The following is a 21,933-nucleotide window of genomic DNA, read 5'->3' as shown; positions in this document are numbered from 1 at the left end:
GGTTTGTCGCTTTGTTTCATCGCCTTTGGCAGACTTCAGGACTGAAGACCGCCTCTGGGGTGGGCAGGAAGTGATGGCGGTGCCCAAAACTCCCAGTGCTTAGTCTCCTAGGAGACCCGAATGCACTCTGGCATGATTGGCTAGCTGACTGTCCGGCAAGGACAGCCACCTTGCTGGGTGAGTGGCAGGTAGGCTGGAATGAATGGGAGGAAACTGGATAAGGAACAAGTTACTTACCTGTAACTGTTGTTCTCCAGCATGGGTCTGGCATGGATTCACATGCTCATGAATATTCCCCGTCGTCCGGCTGGGAATCCTCGGTAAAGAAAAAATCAGTATCAGTTTCGTTTCTGATCGGTCTTTCGTAGTAGTAACCAATCACTGATCTCTGCGTCATACTGAACACAGCCAATGACTGCCCTCTACCTAAGCCCCGCCTCTGGCAGCCATCTTCAGATTTGGTAGAATGTGAAGTGGCAGTACGACCAAGTGAAGAGCCGCAGAGGGGTAGGCGGGAGGGTTTGCATGTGAATCCATGCCAGACCCATGCTGGAGAACAACAGTTACAGGTAAGTAACTTGTTCCTTCTCCAGCATGGGGTCTGGCATGGATTCACATGCTCACGAATAAAGAATACATAGCAGTACACACATGCACAACCACGGGCGGTGGCAAAGGCTCAACATTAAGCATTACATCAAATTCAACATTAAGCAATTCTTAACTCCTCACCAGGCTCACCTTAGGCGAACAGATTGCGCAGCACTGCTTGGCCGACCCTGGACTCCTCTCTGGAATCCCGATCGACGCAGTAGAATTTCGTGAAGGTGTGCATCGACCTCCACGTAGCAGCCCTGCAGATGTCCAGCAAGGGCACACCAGATAGGAACGCCGTGGTAGCTGCGATCGCTCTGGTGGAATGGGCTCTCTGACGGCCAGGCAGCGGTCGGTTTGCCAACCGATGACAGTACATGATACAGCCGGAGAGCCATCTGGAAATGGAGGCCTTTGAGAGAGCCTACCCCTGATTGACAGGTCCAAAGTTCACAAAAAGTTGTGACGTCTTCCGAAAACACTTAAAACTTCAGCGCTCTAGCTACATCCAGCGAGTGCAAAGTCCTTTCGGCCGGCGACGAAGGTGACGGGAAGAAAACAGGCAACACCAAGGGTTCGTTGAGGTGGAAGTCCGACGGTACCTTGGGCATGAAGGAGGGGTGCGTCCTGAGCACTACCCTCGTGTCGTGAAAAGTCAAGTACAGGGGTTTGCAGGAAAGGGCCTGGATCTCTCCGACTCTTCGTGCGGAGGTGATCGCCACAAGAAACGCTGTTTTCCACGACAAGAACTTCAACGGAGCCGAGTGCAGAGGCTCGAACGGAGGTCCCATGAGCTTGGTCAGCACCACGTTGAGCTCCCACGCCGGGGCCGGAGCCTTCACCAGCGGGAACGATCTGAACAGTCCCTTCATGAATTCTTTCACCAGACGATGAGACCACAAAGACGTCCGCCCCGTGGTTCTGGTGTATCGGGAGATCGCAGCAAGATGAATCTTGATGGACGCGTGCGCCAGTCCAGCCTTGGCCAGCGTCAGAAGGTACGGCAGTACCTGGGGAGCCGTAATCTGTAGAGGGTTAATCTTCTGTGCGTGGCACCAGACAGAGAACCTCTTCCATTTGTGTCCATAGCATTTAAGAGTTGAGGACGCCCTGGCCTTTGCAAGAACCTCTCTGCAGTCGGCCGGTATGTCGTATCCTCCAAACTCTAACGCTGCAGGAGCCAGGCCTGCAAGTTCAGCGAGTTCGGGTCGTGATGGAGGATGGCGCCTCCTTCCCTGGAGAGAAGATCTGCGTCCACTGGCAGCTTGATTGACGGGGACGCTGACAAGTCCAGAAGGTCCGGGAACCATATCTGCCTCGGCCACGCAGGTGCGACGAGGATCATCCTGCACCGTGACCTCTTGAGCTGGTTGATGAGCCGGATCAGCAATGGCAATGGAGGGAACGCGTATAGAAACAGGCCCTCCCAGGGGAACGAGAAAGCATCGCCCATGCTCCTCGGCTGGGGAAACCTGCTGGCAAACTTCCGGCACTTGGAGTTCGTCGCCGTCGCGAACAGATCGATCTGGGGTGTGCCCCACCGTCGGAAGAGGCGGTCCACTAGATCCTGCCGTAGTTCCCACTCGTGGCACGAGCGCAGCTCCCTGCTGAGTGAGTCGGCGATGGTGTTTTTTATCCCTGCCAGATGAAACGGCACCAGAAACATCCCTTGGGCGACGGCCCAATGCCACAGATCCTGCGCCTCCTTGGACAGGGCTGGGGACCTGGTACCGCCCTGCTTCCTGATGTAGAACATGGTGGTGGTGTTGTCGGTGAAGATCCTCACCACCTTGCCCTTGAGGGACGGAAGAAAGGACCTGAGGCCCAAAACACTGCACGGAGCTCCAGGACGTTGATATGGAGGGACTTCTCCGTCGGAAGCCAAAGGCCTCTGGCGTGCAGACTTTCGGTGTGCGCTCCCCACCCTTCCAGGGAGGCATCCGTGGTCACTGTCTCCTGGTGGCCGGGGGTCTGGAAGTCCATGCCCGCCGTCAGATGCACGCGGGTGCCCCACCACCGGATCGCTCTTCGGAAACTCGTCGAGTGTGATCCTCTCCTCGAAGCTGCCCGTCGTCTGGAACCAGCGCGCGTCCAGGAACTCCTGCAACGGGCGCATCCGGAGCCTGCAAAGGCGGATGAGATAAATGCAAGAAGACATCATTCCGAGGAGGGACTTGATGGACCTCACCCTGGTCGCGTCCGCAACCAGCATCCGCTGCACCTTGCCCAAGATGGCCCTCGTCCTTTCCTCCGACGGAGAGGCCAGAAGCGACACTGTCGAGCTTCGCTCCCAGAAACAGTGCGTCTTGCGCGGGCACCAGGTGGGCCTTGGCGTAGTTTATGGAGAATCCCAGGTCTGTGAGTAGTTGGACGGTCCTTGCCGTGTGCTCCACGGCGAGCTCCTTCGTCTTTGCTCGGATGAGCCAGTCGTCCAGGTAGGGGTAGACGTGGATCCCCTCTCGGCGCAGCTGCGCCGCCACCAGTGCGAGGCACTTGGTGAACACCCTGGGTGCCGACCTCAATCCGAAGGGAAGGGCTCTGAACTGGTAGTGACGCCCATGGACCACGAACCTGAGAAACTTTCGGTGTCCCTTTAGGATGGGAATATGGAAGTAGGCATCCTCCAAATCCAACGACGACAGGAAATCGCCCTCCTCCAGCTGACCCAGGACGTGTTGGAGGGTGACCATCTCGAACTTCTGTGCCTTGATGAATTTGTTCAGTCGTCGTAGGTCCAGGATGGGACGCCATCCTCCCGTCTTCTTCACGAGGAAGTATCTTGAGTAAACTCCGGAGCCCCAAAGCCTCTTTGGGACGAGCTCGATGGTGCCCTTCTTGAGCATCGCCTTTACCTCCAAGAGAAGTTGAGGGACGTGATGTTCTTTCCTGGCCACAGGGGGGACGCGCGGGCACCTCTTTAGAAACTCGAGCGCGTGACCCTGAGCTAGGGCGTCCAGCACCCAACGGTCGGTGGAGATGGACTCCCACATGCTGACAAAGCTCGCCAGCCGGCGCCTCCCACCGGGGTGCTTCGGTGGGGGCCCGACCCCACGGCCAGTTCAGTCCTGCTTCGACGAGGCTTTGCCGCCTTGTCCTCCTTGGCGACGACGGTGGGGTCCGCCTGACTTGCCTCGTCCCCTGTAAGCTTCCTGTGACGACGAACGGGCCGCTTGACGGTAGGTGGAAAATCCGCCGCCGGAACCTTTGGAGGCACCCTGTTTGCCTCTGCCGCCGTTGCTGGAGAACCCCAAGAGCCGGGGCCGTCTCCGTGTCCGCCTTGATGGCTTGAAGGGAATCGTCCACTGTTTTCCCAAACAGGTTGTTTCCGTCGAACGGCATGTCCAAGACTCTGGTCTGCACGTCCTGACGGAAGTCAGTAGCCTTGAGCCATCCACGCCGCCTAAGGCACACGCCGTTGCCCAACTGGCGAAATCTAGTGTCAGCGATGTCTGTCGCAATCGTAATGGCGTGATCCGACGCCACCTCTCCTTCCTGCAAGATCTCTAGGGCTTCCGCCCTCTTGTCGTCTGGTAGGAAGTCCAGCAGGGGGGCCAGTTTGTACCACAACTCCCTGTCGTAGCGGGCTACGATAGCCAAGGCGTTGGCCGCCTTAATCATCGTCGTCGCTGCCGACGAGATGACTCTGCGTCCCATCGTGTCTAATTTCTTTCCCTCGCCGTCCGGTGGGGAGGTCGACGTAGAGGCCGCACCCCCCCCGCTTTCTTCCTGGCCGCCACGGAGACGACCGAGTCCGGGGGCGGCTGTGCCCGAAGGCACAAGGGGGCCGCGTCCGGGACCCGGTACTTCTTCTCGTACCGATCCCTTCTAGCCGGTGTTGTGGATGGGTTCTTGAGGAGGGCGAGGCCCTCATCCCAAATATCGTCCAGTAGAGGTACAGCGAGGACCGTCTTCCTCTTGGCCTCGCGCCTTTGATAAAGGAAACCTTCCTTCTTCTCTTCCGGGCAGAGCTGGAAAAGCTTGGATGCCGTGGCGATCATGGAGTGAAACGATCCAATCTCGTCGGGCGGGGAAGCCCTAATGGGAGGTGGCGACGGGAGATCCTCGTCGTAAGCCTCATCGTCTGTACCCGTCGCGGCCGTGTCAGTCCCCATTCATCCCCACGTGTCATGGACGGGGAGGAGGGCTGAACAGGGCGCGATGGCTGAAAAGGAGGTGGAGGATGAATCCTTCTTCTCTTAGGGAGAGGGCTCCCAGAAGGGCCTGGCTCCGGGAACCCCGTCGGGAGCGGTTCCTCCGTTGGTGGTAACGGCAGTCTCGTCCTCATCTCCGAGCATAAGGACTGTACAGCCAACAAAATGGCCGCCGAGTTGTCTTGCGGCACTGGTTGAGGGGAGTCCGACGGGCGGTCAGGAGCCCCGTCGGCACCTTCGACGTTCTCGTCGTCTCCTACGTCAGGGTCCCTCCCGACGGGCTGGTCTTCTTCCATGCCAACGCCGTGGCTTAAGACTTCGATCAGCTCTTCCTCAGAGGTTGAGGCCGAATCCACGACGACCTCCTGCCCCCCCCTTTTCTTCTCCGTCGGAGATTTCACGGGGGTCCTGTCGATGGGCATGAAAGAGGACACCCTCCGCGGTGGCAGGGAGACTCTGAGCCCCGAGGTCGCCACCAATGGTGTAGCCTCCACAGGCTGAGCCAGGGCCGCCGCGACTGTCTCGATAGAGGCCTTGGCCGGATGGATTAAGGCTTTCACCACCTTAGGTGCACTCACCGCCTTCTCCTTGGGGGGAGGGTCACCGCCTCGCTCCCCCTCCGAGGGGGCCTTCGAGCTCGACCGGGGTCTCTCCAGGAGCTTCGCCGGGTGCTCGGCCTTCCTCTTACCCGAGCCAGAGCGTTGGCTCGTGGTTGATGGCGCAGGGGAGGATGCGCCCTGCCTGGCGCCCGCAGAGCCCGACCGTTCGGCGCTCCCGGTGCCAGCGGACTCGTGGTGCTTGGCCTTCTGTTGGACCCCCGTCGCCGGGGCGCCCTCAAAGGTCTTAGAAGACCGCTCGGACTACTTCTTCTTCTCGCCGGACGGGCTCTTCCCTTCCAGCCAGTTGGCGAGACGTTGATGGTGGTCCTTCATGGTCCGCTCCGACATATTGTCGCAAAACGCACAGTCCTTCTCCACGTGCGTCTTGTCCTCACATGTAGGCAGTAAAGACAAAGGGAGTGTTCGTCCTCCTTAAAGACATTCTGAAGCTGGCATCCAGGGCAGACCCTGAACAGCTTTCCGGGCGTCGAGCTTCCCTTCTCCTGGGCCATGTCCGAGATGGGCCTGAGAAACTTCTGGAGTCCTCCAAAAGCGTGGCTCGACAAAATCTTCACCCTTGAGGGGCGTAGACGAATCTGACACGGGTCCCCGTTGATCGGATGAAGAAACAGTGGAGCTTGAGGCTCTTTTGACCGAAAAAAGACTTTTTTTGAGAAAAAACGTGAAAAATAGCACTAACGCTCGAGAGCAATAGCACGAGGATCCCAACACTTGAACGTGCGGTAAAAATCTGAAGATGGCTGCGAGAGGCGGGGCTTAGGTAGTGGGCAGTCATTGGCTGTGGTCAGTATGACGCAGAGATCAGTGATTGGTTACTACTACGAAAGACAGATCAGAAACAAAACTGATACTGATTTTTTCTTTACCGAGGATTCCCAGCCGGACGACGGGGAATATTCATGAGCATGTGAATCCATGCCAGACCCATGCTGGAGAACAACAGTTACAGGTAAGTAACTTGTTCCTTATCCAGTTTCCTCCCATTCATTCCAGCCTACCTGCCACTCACCCAGCAAGGTGGCTGTCCTTGCCGGACAGTCAGCTAGCCAATCATGCCAGAGTGCATTCGGGTCTCCTAGGAGACTAAGCACTGGGAGTTTTGGGCACCGCCATCACTTCCTGCCCACCCCAGAGGCGGTCTTCAGTCCTGAAGTCTGCCAAAGGCGATGAAACAAAGGGACAAACCTAGTTTGGCGCGCAGAGCAAAACTCTAGAAGGGCCTTTCCACTAAGAAATCGCGAAAAAGACGACCGGGACCTGTTTAAACAAAGGGTGCTCAGACGCCATCTTGAAAAACATTGCTCCCGCAATTTAACTCTACCAGTGTTCGCGGTTGGGAAAATCATGGTAGTTCGTTATAAAACCACTGCCACCAGCCATTTCGATAGGAAAGGGTAGCATTTGACTGCTACGTGAGTTTCTAGACATAAGGGAATATTCATGAGCATGTGAATCCATGCCAGACCCCATGCTGGAGAAAAGGCGAGTCTCTTGGCTTGGAAGGCAGAGTTGACTACTGGAACGAAAGAACTGAAGACAAGCTTGAAGAGGACGGCTGCTGCAACTCCTGAACCGTTGGTTTGCCCGGTGATGCCCTGCTGCAGGTCTGAATTGCTAATTTCATCTCGGCAGAGGAGCCCCTTCAAGGACAGCTTCTCCCTTTGAGTTGGTCGGACCAATCAACTCGTAAACCACCTGCATACCATTCTCAAGGCTGGTTAGGATTAACCAGGGAGAGGGATACCAGCTTGTGCACGTGAAGCTACTGATACTGGAACTGAAGTGACTCCATCTTGTTCACTCTTTCCAGGAAAAAAATCAAGTCCTCAAAATCTACCAAAGTTGCTGGGGGTCTGTCTCTAAGGTGAAGGGAATTAGCCAATTTTTGAGAATTCTCCCTAACAGTGGGGTGTGCTGATCTCACAAACAAAAAAAGCATAGGTAGGATAAAAAAAGATATTGCCCTTTCCTGGTAAAAGTTTGTTATCACAGGAATGTAACAGAAATCTAAAGAGGGAAGGCTTAAGGTGCTTCCACCAACACTGCACAGGAGGTGCTGTGAGCTGCAATAGGAATATACAGATGCCAAAGATGGAGGAATGCAGACTCCATCAAGAGAAATCATAAAGGTTCCTCAGTCACCGAAAAGAAAGAACGAGAAAAATAGTTCCCCAGTCACCCAGGATAGCCAGATAAAAGTGCTGGGGGATTCACTTGGGGGGTTGGGGGGGCAGGCATTAAACATCAGATGAAAATTCTACATTCTACCCAACACATGACATGCATTGCTACACTGAGGGCAAGGCCGCCTCTGAAGGACTTCTGTTGTATGTGCCAGTAGGGCATAATTCTTCTCAAGGGCCTGTTCAGGCAGAAATGTAATTCTGGCTCAGTTACAGAGTATGAAGCCTTTTCATCACCTTTCAGAACACCTGGTGCACTGGACATATCACTGTTGCACAAAATAGGTTGGCTTGCCACAAAATCCACGACACATGTAAACCTCTTGTTCCCCTGAAAAGGTCTTTCAAATATGGCCAAACTCTCTGGATTAATGTTGTACAATTAAAACTTGTCTTTACTGTATAGCACAAACTAATGTGCCTACTTTTTACAAGATTATCACTTAACTACTTTTGTTCATAGATACGATCCAGAGCAGTGAGGCACAGGTATTATTACTCAACACATGAGCTGCAAAGAGGTTTTCTTCAAACATGCAGGGGGGCAGTTAATGTCAAACAGTGTTTACATACCGCTGGTGCTTCCGGAGGAGCAATTCGGAGTCCCTGCGAGAGGATCCCAGCAAAGTTAGTGGTGCGGGAACCATGCCACAGCAGCTGGCGGTTATGAAGTTCTGTGAATGGCTTATAACGCTGCCGTTCTCCCTCACGCTCAATTTTAAAGATCTATCCAGTGGAGAAAAAAAAATAAAATAAAACAGAAGTACAACTAAATTGTCTTCCTATATACAATACATGCTGGTTTCTTTTTTAACACAAATGTACAGCAGCTGTTTGGAATGTATCAGTAAAAAGACAAATGCGGATACTGTGAATATATTCAACTAATGACACTAATATTTTTCTTTGACTTTGTTGCATTCAAGTGTGCGAACAAAAAGTGAGAAAAACAATGGCTCAGATGTGTTGGGCAGAAATCTATTTTTGGCGTCGTTTTGTCCTACTTCTGTTAGACCCCATAAACATTTTGCTAGCTTCCCAGGATTTGGAAATCCATTTGTGTACGGAAGAACTTCGATATAATTCTCTGTTAAGATGGGTTTAAAGAACCAACTTGGTTCGGAGAAGCAAGCTTAGTTGGTGAACACAGTATTTGACACTGAAGTCTAGCCACACCCTATCAAGTTAACAGACAGACCTGTTTTTTCGTGTTGTCTCTAAAACTCTTTGAAAATTTGGGCAGGAGTCTTCCCAAGAGCAGAGACCACTTAGTTTTCAGAATTCTTTCTCTCCCGCTTTGACAACCCCACATTAGGGCTGCAGCCATTGTCGGGTAGGCTGCTGAGAAGCAAAGCAATTTTATCGAGCCATTCACCTCTTGTACTTCACAAGTATACTCAAAAATGTAGTCACCCAATTCATGTCCTTTTTTCATACATTCAACAGATCCATAGCAAATCTTGGATCAATGGAGGGACCCAGAGCCATTCCCAGACGCTCTGGAGGAAACAGCAGCCCATTACACTCTAGCCAACTACAAATGGAAAGTGTTTCCTCCCCCCCAATCTTATCCATTAATGAATATGACTCCATCATATATTTGAGCCAAAGACCCTACCTTTTGAAATCATATATAGCTTCAGCATCAGGAGGATGATAGCTCAGGGGCAACTCGCTCACCTTGGAAGCAAGATGACGCAGAACACCACAGGTACGATCCCTGGGTCTGCGCCTAGAAACGTCTGGGTATTATGCGCTTTACAAATAACCAATTATTATTATAATAAAAAAGATTGAGAAGCCTTCTCGTCTGTCTCACTAGTGCCTTCTAAGGCTTCAAAAATAGCAGGAGTATTACTACCGATAGGTCCAGCCCCATCTTCATTTACATCACTAGTAACAGGTAAATCATTTTCCTAGATTTCCGATCAATTAGTTTCTGCACCAAGTAACTTGTTGCCAGAAGTAGGCAAACCCTTATCTAAGCAAATTTGCAAACATTCAACTTTGTGTACAGAAATAGTAGAACTAGTGTATGTTTCGATAAAATGATATAGGTTAAGTAACTTTCACAGGCCTAAAACTTTCAAAACGAGTTCTCCTACAAATAACCATTTGATCAATCCAGTAGATCTACACTAAGTGCCAAATACCTTATCCCACCGCTGAGCAGCAATTGTTAAGATGGATTTCTAAAATTAACCCTGGGTGGTAGATTTTGGGATGCCAACCTATTATGATGAACAGGGAAAACACTGAAGTGTAGTCAAAAACCAATCAAGGAAGACAGCAGAGCGGTAAGGCTTAAAGTCGAGAGGGGGTGTGAGTGGTCTATGGCTAAAACGAGGAACACAGCAGCACTCAAATGATTCCAGTTAGACAGAGAAGAACAAACATACTATTATTTTTGGGCCTTTAAAATGCACATTATGCAATGAAACCTCCAGGTAAGTATTGTCACACAACTATATAACATACATATATACATCCTTGGGGGTTCTAGACAGGACTGCAACATGTTACCTTAAAGACACTTAAGCAACAGTTTAGCAGACTTATCAGCAATACTTTCAATAACTATGTGTAAAGTCAGCGAGAAGATAGAAAATCAAAACCAGTGCAATACTGGTAAGTAATCCTGCACTACTGGTCACCCACAAAGGAGGAAGACTTCCGAGGAGCGGGTGATCTCAGGAGACAACCAGGGAGCGAAGAAGAGGTTCCATAAGGGGGTCGCCATTTCCAGGGAACAAAGATGACTGGTTGCTTAAGGATTCACCACGGTCAGGCGGTGTTGAGATGGATTTTGGGAGCACAAACCATTATGGTGAACAGGGAAGAAGCTGAAGTCTAGCCAAACCCAATCAAGGTAAGGTAGTAGAGCGGTAAAGCTTGGGCTCAGGAGGGGTGCTAGAGTGCTCTAGGGCTACAATGAGTCCACAGAGTGCAACACCAATCATTTCAGCTAGACAGTTGTGTACAAACATATAACGTGATTTATAAGTAAATAGCAATGATTTTATATGGCTATGAATTTACCTCATTTCAAAATGGGAAGTTCCTCGATTGCCTAGAGGGAAAAATCTAGAGGGCAGTCTTGGGACTTCCAAAGACTACTCCCATTAGTGTAATTCGCCTTGAGCTGGGGTCAATATCGTGGTGTGCCCAGTATATAAAGCGTAGCCTGACATTGTTTTATAAACTAACCATGGTAGAGTGGACTAGTCTGGGGTCGTACCAGTATGAATGTCTAAAAGATAGGTTGAAATTGGTCCTGTTCTTCAGAAGGGTGGAGGAACGGTGCATTGCATTCGAAGAACTGACCCTGATTAAAATAACCGATTCCGATTGTGTAAAGAAGAGAAAGATTTGGCAATGGGACAAGCATTCAAATAGGACAGACACTAGCTATATAGGGGGAAAGAGTTATATTTCGAAGGGATTGTGTCCTCCGACGTATTCCTCATCTTTGATAATTCGTCTCCCGTTTGCTGCACTCTGAAATAATTCTCAGTAGAGGGAGCTGCACATCTACGTCCGTCGAGTTGGTGTCCCTCGACAGCCACCGTATCGGCGCCGACGTCACCATGTCCATAAATAGCCACGCGCAGCGTCCGTTGCTCAGTTCCGTTTTTCCGCGCTTTGTGGTGCCTCGGAATATCATTGCTTAGTTCTTCAGTCAAATATACTTCATTATTCCTCGAGAATACCGACTCATACTCAATGGCTTCCTCATCCGAACTGACTCCACGGTCCGGCTTCAAAAAATGTCGAGACTGTGGAAAGAAAATGTCGTTGACGGATCCTCACAGGATCTGTTTGTGGTGCCTGGGAGTCGAGCACCATTGTTCGGAGTGCGAGGACTGCATGTCCATGACGGCGAAAGCCTTGAAGGAGCGTAAGGGGAAGCTCGAAAGAGGAAAGGCAGTTAAAACTTCTTCGAAAGTTTCCTCGGCGGAGTCGAGACATTCGTCTCCTCGCCATCACAAAAGACATTCTCGTTCTAGGTCTCGAAGCAGTTCCCATCACTGAGATCTAAGCATTCAAAAAAGAGACGAAGATTCCCTTCCTCGTCGTCTTCTTCCATTTACCCGAAAAGGGTCTCCTGCCCCACAAAACATAACTCTCAGGCTGAGTGGTAGGAATTCAGGAAAAAGATGCTTAGCGTCTTCGAGAAAGTGGCCTCGACCCCCTCAAAGACTGCTCAGGGTGATACCCTGGGTGAAAGACCCGAAAAATCAAAGCGCCGCGAGTCGCAGCACGAACCCTCCAGTAAAGGCAAGGTTGTGTCTTCGACGCCGTCGTCGAAAATCCCTTTGACGCAAAGATCTGCGTCTTTGACGCCATTATCGAAGGGTTCAACGCACAGGTCAGTCGATTCGACGCCGAGAAAGGACAAACACACGGCCACCACACAGCCAGTGGCCATACCCAGAGCCTCGATCACGAGAATGTCGTCGATAACCTCAAGTAGAATTCCGATACTCCCGAGTTCCTCGAGGCCTCTACCAACTTTCTAGATGCCTTTTTCGATTGCTTCAAAGCCTTTAACGCCGCGTCGACAACGTCGTCTCAGCCAATTATGACAAATTTGGCCCCTTCTGCTCTGGAAATGGGATTTATACCATTTCAAAGATCTGATCATTCCAGAGCCTTAGCATCTATTTATGAAGAAGGGGAGAATTCGGATCAGGAGAGACCGTTTGAGTTGCGGGGATCTGCAACTCCTGTACCAGAGGAATTTACCTCTGAGGAAGGTAGGTTTAAGGACCTCCAGGAATCCTTACATGAAGCAAGTGGGTTGGACACTTCACCAGAAGTGGAATTTGCCAAACCAGACCCAGGGGAACATGCCGAAATCATTATAGAACCTTGATGGCAAGGATAATAGAGTTTATGGGGTGGTCTACACCCTCACCTGCTTTTCAACAAGACGACCTCACAGACATTTTGGTTAAAGGTCCACAGGAGGATCCTGTGGTGCCATTTCATGCAGCATTATAAAGGAAAATATTGGCAAACTGGGAAACCCCTGAGGTTATCCCAGCGGTTAACAAGAAATGAATCAGCCAAGTATAGGGTGTCTACTGCTGACCCTGAATATTTATCCAGCCACCCAACTCCGAGAGTCTGGTTGTTCAGGCAGCAACTTCATCAGGTAGTAAATCGGCTTACCCTACTGTTCCACAGGACAGGGATGACAAGAGACATGACTATGGCCAAAATAATCTTTTCTGCATGTAGCATGGCGTTGAAATCCATCAATGCTACTTGTACGCTCCCAAGGTTCAGCCACACACTTTGGAAGTGTGCTTCATCAGCGGCTGACTGCCTCCCGGAGGGAGAAGAAAGGGAAGCGTTTCTAAACATCATTAAGGATGGTAAAGACGCAATGTGCGAATCCCTTCAAACTGGCATCGATTCTGCTGACAGCATCAGCAGGGCCATGGCGGCAAGTACAACAACCAGGAGATTTGCTTGGTTGCGAAAGTCTGGTTTTGCTCCAGATGTGCAAAGCAGACTCTTCAATATGCCTTTTGACGGCTCTTCTTTGTTTGGTAAGAAGGCAGATGACAGTTTAGAAAAGCTTCAAACATCAAAGGCAGCAGCAAAATCCCTGGGAGCTGCAATCCGTCAGACACCATATCGCCCCTCAGGAACCTCTTGGAGAGGTAAGTCCTTTCGCTTCTATTCCGTATTCGGAAGAGGCAGAGGACAGCAGGTTCAAAAGGGTCCGAAAAAATTCACCCGAGGTGGACCGGTTAAAAATACAAAAGCTGCAGCAACAGCAGGTGCCTCTTTACCCTCGGCATCTGCAACAGCTGCCTCCAAACCGCTCTGAGGACTCTCCTCACAAGACACCAGTAGGGGGCAGGTTAACTAAACATCTGACAGAATGGCAGGCTATACGTCAGATGCTTGGGCATTGGAAACAGTTGCCCAAGGTTACTGCCTGCCTTTTCTACGCATCCCTCAGAGTCATCCACCGGGGAACATCTCTCTGAAAGTTCCACATCCGCTCCTCTTGCAGGAAATTGTAGACCTGCTAGAGAAAGGTGCCATAGAACCGGTACCTGTAGCGGAGAGGAACAAGGGCTGGTACTCCCCCTACTTTCTCATACCTGAGAAAGACTGAGGACTGAGACCGATCGTGGACTTACGAGAATTGAACAAGTTCCTCAGGAAGGACAAGTTCAAGATGGTAATGCTCTCTCAGATCCTCCAGGCCCTCCAGCTCCAGGACTGGCTGGCATCTCTGGACCTCCAGGATGCTCATTTCCATGTGCCAATCCATCTCAAACACAGGAAATACCCGACGTTCGCAATTGGCAGCTCTCATTATCAATTTCGAGTTCTGCCATTTGGGCTGACCTCCGCCCCGAGGGTCTTCAAGTTAATGTCGGTAGTGGCGGCAAGTCTAAGGAGGGGAGGGATTCACGTCTACCCCTACCTGGACGATTGGCTGATCAGGGCTGTATCTTCGGAACAAGCTCAGATCCAGCTAGATTATGTCTGCCACTTACTTCACAAACTGGGCTTCTCCCTCAATTTAAAGTCGTCACAGATGATACCATCACAGAGACTCCAGTTCATCGGAGCGGTCCTGGACACTTCCCTGGGAAAAGCCTTGCCACCAGAGGTGAGGGCTCAAGATATTCTGCAGATGGTCACCAATTTTCAAAATGCCCAACATCTCTCAGCCTTCGACTTTTTGAGGTTGCTAGGCCTCATGATATCCTGCATCGTCCTTGTGCCAGAGGCTCGCCTGAGAATGAGATCTCTCCAGTGGGCACTAAGAACCCAGTGGTCGCAGTTCTCAGGAAAAATGACAGATCTCCTTCGGAATCCGGACAAGGTAGCCCGAGACCTTCAATGGTGGGCTTATCGAGAGAACATTTTAAAAGGAGAACTGTTTTGGCAACCATGGCCGGAGATAACAGTAGTCGCGGACCCCTGACTCATGGGGTGGGGAGCCCATGCCAACGACTTGACCATCAGCGGTCGTTGGTCTCCATCGGAGTCCAGACTACACATCAACCTATTGGCGCTGAGAGAGATCAGACTAGCGCTGAAAGCTTTCCTGCCATCAGTACAGGGAAAAAATGTCCTGATAATGACAACATAGTGGCCATGCACTACCTCAACAAAAGAGGAGTGGGATCACTGCCACTGTGCAGAGAGGCAATGCAGCTCTGGTTTTGGGCAACTCAAGAAGGAATCTCTCTATCGGCAATTCACCTAGCCGGAGAGAAGAATTTGAGCAGGCAGTGTACAGTCTCCCACTAGTGGGAACTAGCTCAGGAAGTCCTTCAGGAGGTCTTCGCCCTTTGGGGAACCCCTCAAGTGGATCTGTTCGCCACCAGTACCAACAGAAAGTGCGATCTGTTTTGTTCAAGGGAATTTCCCCCGAGAGGAGCTCTAGGGGACGCGTTCGTAGTGGACTGGGAGTTTTCACTCCTGTATGCGTTTCCACCAGTCCCCATCATTCCTCAAATGATCAGGAGGTTGAGAAGATTCCGGAGGACCATGATCCTAATTGCCCCAGACTGGGCCAGGAGAACGTGGTACCCGGACCTTCTGGACATGTCCATCTGCCCTCCAATTCGCCTCCCACTCAAGGAGAATCTTCTCTCACAGAAGGGAGGTCAGGTTCTCCATCCAGACATCTGAACCCTCAACCTTCACACTTGGCTTCTGAAAGGTTGAGATACAAGGATTGGGACCTCCCTGATGACGTCATGAAGGTGTTGCTTTCGGCCAGAAGGCCAGCAACAAAGTCTTTATACCGCTGCCGTTGGAACAAATTTTGAAGCTGGTGTAGAGAAGAGAATATCGACCCCTTTTCATGTGGTACACCAACGGTGTTATCCTTTCTACTCTATTTGGCAAATTCAAGCCTTCAAGTTGGCACTATCAAGGGCTATCTCCCAGCGCTATCGATCTTCAAGCGCACTGCAGAGGAGCCATCGTATTTGAAATTACCTTTAGTAATACAATTTCTAAAGGGATTAACTAATGTCTATCCTCCAAGACCATTCCAAGTTCCCTTATGGGACTTAAATTTAGTCTTAAATTTCCTGATGGGTACTCCTTTCGAACCACTCCACTCTTGTTCGCTAAGATTTCTCACCCTTAAAACTGGTTTTATTAGTGGCACTAACATCTGCTAGAAGGGTGAGCGAATTACAAGCTCTATCTTGTAAACCCCCTCATACAATTTTTCATAAAGATAAAGTTGTCCTACAGGTGAAGCCTAATTTCCTCCCAAAGGTGGTTTCTGAATTCCACATCACTCAGAAAATTACATTACCTTCATTCTATCCTCCTCCCCCATCCGGGGAAAGAGGAAGAAAGGCTACACAGGCTAGACCCAAGGCGGGCTTTAAGCTTTTACATCAGCAGACTTGCTAGGATTAGGCAAGCAGACCAACTGTTCGTAGGTAACTCAGGGCACAAATTTGGACTACCGATCGATAACAAAACAGACCATTTCCAGATGGATTATTTTGGCCATTCTGGAATGTTACAAACTAGCAGGGAAAGAGCATCCTCAAAATCTTAGGGCTCATTCAACCAGGGGTATCGCAGCCTCTTAGGCCCTCCAAAGAGGGTTTCCGGTTCGAGAAATATGTGCGGCTGCCACATGGTCGTCCGCACATACCTTCACAAGATTTTACAACCTGGATTCCTCCTCTAGTCAAGAGACTAGGTTTGGCAAAGCCTTATTACATTCTGTTCATTCCTAAAGGGAAACATGGCGTTTTTACTCCCACCTCCAATTACACACCATTGCTATGGGAGTCTATCAAAGATAAGGAATACGTCGGAGGACACAATCCCTTCGAAGAACAAGTTACTTCTTACCTGGTAACGTTCTTTCGATGGGATGTTCCTCCAACGTATTCCTTATCGCCCCCCCCCCCCCAATCCATCCCCGCAGTAATACTTCCCTTGTGGTGGCAGCTTACGCTCCTTCAAGGTCAATAACCAATTCATGCATGACTTATCTTATGCTACAAAACGGAACTGAGCAACGGACACTGCACGTGGCTATTTATGGGCACGGTGATGTCGGCGCCGATACGGTGGCTGTCGCGGGACACCAACTCGACGGATGTCGATGCGCAGCGCCCTCTACTGAGAAATGTTTTTCCGAGGCCAGCAAGCTGGAGATTAATTATCAAAGATAAGGAATACGTCGGAGGAACATCCCATCGAAAGAATGTTACCAGGTAAGAAGTAACTTGTTCTACTTTCCTATGTCAACCCCCCGGTCGTACCTCCAAGTTTCCATCTCAGAAATGTAGGGATTGGTACTTTAAATTTCAGTTTAATATCTTACCTACTATGGAGGTTATTGGGCCCAAGTTGAAAATGGCTAGAACCCTGCTGGGCTGTCAGGGATATAGGTGATTGTGTAAACAAGTTGTTTTTAAACTATAACACAATTTAAAAAAAATACCAGTCTGAATAACCCGCAGATTAGCCAATCGGGTGGGTTGAAACACCACTCGGGCGTTCTACAAAGTGTTAGAGAACTTATGTGATTACCCTAAAGTGTCTCAGCTGAACTTTATGCATCTGACTAGATTCCTGTTTACACGGGCTATTGAATCAAGTGCTTTCTAATATGGGGGAATGTATATATCTGTTTTATAGTTTGTGACAATATTGGCCTGTTTCATTTGCTTAGTGTGAATTTTATATTAGAAAGTGTTTAGTTTACATTTAAGCTTATATTTACAATTCTCATTTAAATCAAAAAACAGAACATACATAAAAATCAAGCCAACACAGAAAACAGTCCTCATTTCTCAACCATATTGATTACACCATGGTAGGCACAGTTAATCCCATATGGCCAGCCAATCCTGCTCACCCTGTTGCCCAATCAGATTCAGTTTCAAGAAGACTTTTTCCAAGAGTTTACAGAAGAACAAGTTACTTACCAACTGTAACGTTCTTTCGATTGATGTTCCTTCCACGTATTTCTCATTTTAGATATTCATATCTTCCTGCTTTGCTGCTTCAGAATTATTTTTTTTTCACCAGATAGCGCTGTGCTCGAGGTCGCAGCGCGATGTCCCTCGAGGGCTGCCGTCGAGCGTCAACGTCATCCGTAGTATAAAGGGCTCGAGCTGCACCCCTTGGCTTCAGTTCTGTTTTTACAATATGATGAAGTGCATCAGGTGACCAGGCATTCATTGACCACCAGCTCTTAAGGAATTTAGAGAGCAACTAGCGTAAACTGTACAGTGGAGTAGGTTGGGAGGGTCGATGAGGAATACGTGGAGGAACATCCAATCAAAAGAACGTTACAGTTGGTAAGTAACTTGTTCTTCGAATGGACTGTCCTCCCACATATTCCTCATCTTAGATAGGCTCCCAAAGCAGTATGAATTCGGGGGAGGGAGTACCAGAAATAGTATTCATGAACCGTTTGAAGGACGGCTTTTGCAAAAAGACCACCTTGAGAGATGATGTTGAGTCCAAGCAATAGTGCTTCACGAAGGTGTGCATTGACGACGAGGTGGCCGCTGCACAAATAACTTGCACCGGGACACCCCTCTGAAGAGCCGTTGAAGTCGTCATGCCCCTAGTTGAATTGGCCCTTAGACCATCTGGAGGCTCTTTACCAGCCAATTGATAGCATTCAGAAATTGCCATGATTATCCATCTGGACAGCGTCTGTTTTGATACCGCTCGACCCAATTTGTGTCCAGTAAACCCGACAAAGAGTCGGTCACTTTGTCGAAATGTAGCCAATGTGGAGATTTAGAAACTGAGCCCTTTTTGGGTCCAGACTGTGTAGCCTTTCTCCCTCCCTACTTGTATGTAGAGGAGGATAGAAAGAAGGTAAGGTAATTTTCTGTGACAGGTGGAAGTGAGAGACTATTTTAAATCAAAAAGAAGGTTGGACCTTAAGAGCAACTTTGTCCCTATGGAAAATGATGTGAGGAGGCTTACAAGAAAGCGCCTACAACTCACTCACCCTGCGGGCTTATGTAATTGCCACTAGCAGAATTGTTTTCGGGCAAGAATGTAAGGGCTCAAATGGAATACATATAAGTTATTTTAAAACTAAAGTTAAATCCCAGACGGGTAACCGAAAAGAGGTTGGAGGGTACACATTTGTGAGTCTTTAGGAACAGACTAATCAAGGGCATTTTGAAGTAAGACACTTCTTCCGAGGAGCGCTTAAAAATAGATGGCCCTGCTAAATATCCTTTTATTGTACCAACTTGGGGCCCCACATTGGGCAAGTTTAAAAGGAAATAAAGTACCATAGGAGTATTACATAAGAATGGATCCACATTCTTATCCCTGCACCAGTTACTGAACTTGTTCCAATGACACCGGTACAAGTATTTTGTTGCTGGCCTTCTGGCCGAAAGCAAAATCTCCATTACGTGATCCGGGAGGTCCCAATCCTTATATCTCAGCCTCTCAGAAACCATGCGTGAAGGTCTCAGAAACCATGCGTGAAGGCTGAGGGTCTTGACCTCTGGATGGAGAACCCCGAACTTCCTCTTGCGAGAGAAGATCCTCTTTGTGGAAGGGATATTGGAGGGCAGATGGATATGTCCAGAAGCTACAGGTACCATGTCCTCCTGGCCCAATCAAGGGCAATTAAGATCATGGATTACCTGAACTTTCTCAAGCCCCTGATTACATGAGGAATCACAGGGACTGGAGGAAACGCGTGTAGGAGTGGACATTCCTAGTCAACCACGAACGTGTCTCCCAGAGTTGCTCTCGGAGGAAATTCCCTTGAGCAGTATAGTTTGCACTTTGTTGACACTGGGCGCAAACAGATCCACCTGAGGGGTTCCCCAAAGGGCGAAGATCTCTGGAAGGACTTCCTGAGCTAGTTCCGATTCGTGACCAACTGTGCTCTGCCTGCTCAGAGCTTTCCGCTGCCGTGTTCTGCTCTCCAGCTAAGTGAATTGCTGATAGAGAGATTCCTTCTTGCATTGCCCAGAACCAGAGCTGCATTGCCTCTCTGCACAGAAGTATAGTAGTGACGCTACTCCCCCTCTCTTGTTGAGGTAGGACATGGCCACTGTGTTGTCCGTCATTATCAGGACATTCTTTCCCCGTACAGAGGGCAGAAAGGCCTTCAGCGCTAGTCTGGATGCCCTCAGCTCTTAAAGATTGATGTGTAGTTTGGACTCTGATGGAGACCAACGACCGCTGATTGTTAGATCGTTGGTATGAGTTCCCCACCCCGTGAGTGAGGCGTCCGTCACTACTGTTATCTCCGGCCATGGTTACCAAAAAGATTCTCCCTTGAGGTGCAAGCCCACCATAGAAGATCTTGAGCCACTCTGGCCGGGACTTGCAGAAGATCGGACATATCCGCTGAAAATTAGGACCATTGAGTCCTGAGGGCCCATTGAAGGAATCTCCTTCTCTGGCACCAGAACAAGGCAGGATGCCAGAAGGCCGAGCAACCTCAGAAAATCGAAGGCTGGCAGATGTTGGGCATTTTGAAACCTTGTTACCCTCTGCGGAATGTGGTGAGCTCTCTCCTCGGGAGGCGAGGCTTTGCCAGAGGAAGTATCCAGGACTGCTCCAATGAATTGGAGCTTTTGGGGTGGAATCATTTGTGACTTTCATGTAATTGAGGGAGAAGTCCAGTCTGTGCAAGAAGTGGCAGGTCATGGTCAGATGTTCCTGGGCTCGTTTGGGTGCACTTGCCCCGATTAGCCAATCGTCTCAGGAGAGGGTGAATCCTCCCTTCCCCCTCTCCTGAGACTCGCTGCCACCACAGCCATCATCTTGGTGAAAACCCTCGGGACGGAGGTCAGCCCAAATGGCAGAACTCGAAACCGATAACGAGAACCACCAATCGCAAACCTCAGGTACCCTCTGTGCTTGAGATGGATCGGCACGTGAAAGTAAGCATCCTGAAGGTCCAATGAAACCAACCAGGCTTGGAGTTGGAGAGCCTGAAGGATCTGAGAAAGGGTCACCATCTTGAACTTGTCCTTCGTGAGGAATTTGTTCAAATTTCTTAAGTCCAAGATGGGTCTCAAGCCTCCATCTTTCTTGGGAATGAGAAAATAAGGGGAGTACCAATCCTTGTTCCTCTCCACTACAGGTACATGTTCTATTGCACCTTTCTCTAGCACAGTTACAATCTCCTGCACAAGGAACGTGTCTGCAATTTTGATAGAGCTGGCTCCCGGTGGATAGTCCTGAGGCCTTTGTTGAAACCGAAGACAGTAACCATGGGCCACTGTTTCTAGTGACCAGGCATCTGAAGTAATGCCCCGCCATTTGTTCAGATACCGAGTGATCCTGCCTCCTACCGGGGTCTTGTGGGTCAAGGCCTCAGAGTGGCTTTGCCATTGAGGGGACAATTGAGGGGACAATTGCCACTGCTTGGGACACTTTTTCCTCTTCCACCATGAGGAAATTCTTTGTTGACCTTTTTGATTGGCCTGTCCTTTCCCAAATGAGGAGTAGAATCGAAAAGGACGGTTCTTAGAGACGCTAAGTGATTTAGCCACCGCTTTTGAGGTCTGCAGCTTTTCTAATCTTTCGTCTGCCTTGTTGCAAACAGCCTCAAGCCATCAAAAGACTAAGTAATCTGGATTGCACACCCGGTGCAAAACCTGACTTCCTCGGTCATTCAAATCTGTGCAGGACACCATGGACCTGCTTATGCTGTCAGCAGTGTCCAATCCTGATTGGAGGCATACCCCCATAGCCTCCTTTCCATCTCTGACGATTGCAAGGAAACCCTTACCGTTCCGCGCTTTCAGGAATGTTTTCAGCTGCTGCCGTCATACACTAACACAGGGTGTAAGTGAACCTTGCAAGGGTGAAAGTCACATTTGTCGATTTTAAGGTCATATACTGCCCGAAGAAAAACCCTTCCGGGCCCAGGCATCAATCCTTTTGTCGTCCCTATCCGGGGGGGCAGGGGTTGGGGGGAAATCGAAGGGTAGGCTGAATGCCTAGTAAATGCGGCCGCCTGCACCACCATGCTCTCAGGTGAGGGATGTTTTGCTAGGTATTCTGGGTCAGAAGAGGAAGGCCTGTATTTCCCTACACATTTTTTATTTACAGCTGGGCCAGAATCTGGGTTTTCCCATGAGGCCATGACCCTTTTTTGTAATGCTTTATGAAAGGGGAGGACAGAGTCCTTTTGAGGGCCCTCATTTAGGATGTCCATCAGTCATCTTGATCAAAATTAGGGGAACTAGATTTCCATCCCATAAACTCAATGACTAGTCATCAAATTTCTGAACCATGGTCTGCAGGGTCGGGTCTATCAAAATACACTTCAGGAGAAGTATCCAGGTCACTGGCTGTTTGTTGGCATTCATACAGGTCAGCCATCTTAGATCTAGGGTCTATTAATTCTTCAGGGAC

The 21,933-nt window shown here is 49.7% G+C and overlaps 1 protein-coding gene across 1 annotated transcript in view; it reads right to left on the bottom strand.

The window, feature by feature from the left end:
* The window catches only part of PARP1 (poly(ADP-ribose) polymerase 1), a 921,075-nt gene that overhangs the window by 112,318 nt on the left and 786,824 nt on the right, over positions 1 to 21,933 (bottom strand). Inside the window, exon 19 of the mRNA XM_069608683.1 lies at positions 8,122 to 8,274. Within this exon, the coding sequence (XP_069464784.1) occupies positions 8,122 to 8,274 (153 nt within the window). The remainder of the gene's footprint in view (positions 1 to 8,121; positions 8,275 to 21,933) is intronic.

This window comes from Ambystoma mexicanum, chromosome 4q (assembly GCF_040938575.1).
Source record: "Ambystoma mexicanum isolate Mex_15411 chromosome 4q, UKY_AmexF1_1, whole genome shotgun sequence".
NCBI lineage: Eukaryota > Metazoa > Chordata > Amphibia > Caudata > Ambystomatidae > Ambystoma > Ambystoma mexicanum.
The sequence above is the reverse complement of the archived record's forward strand: the minus strand, read 5'-3'. Positions and strand labels throughout refer to the sequence as shown.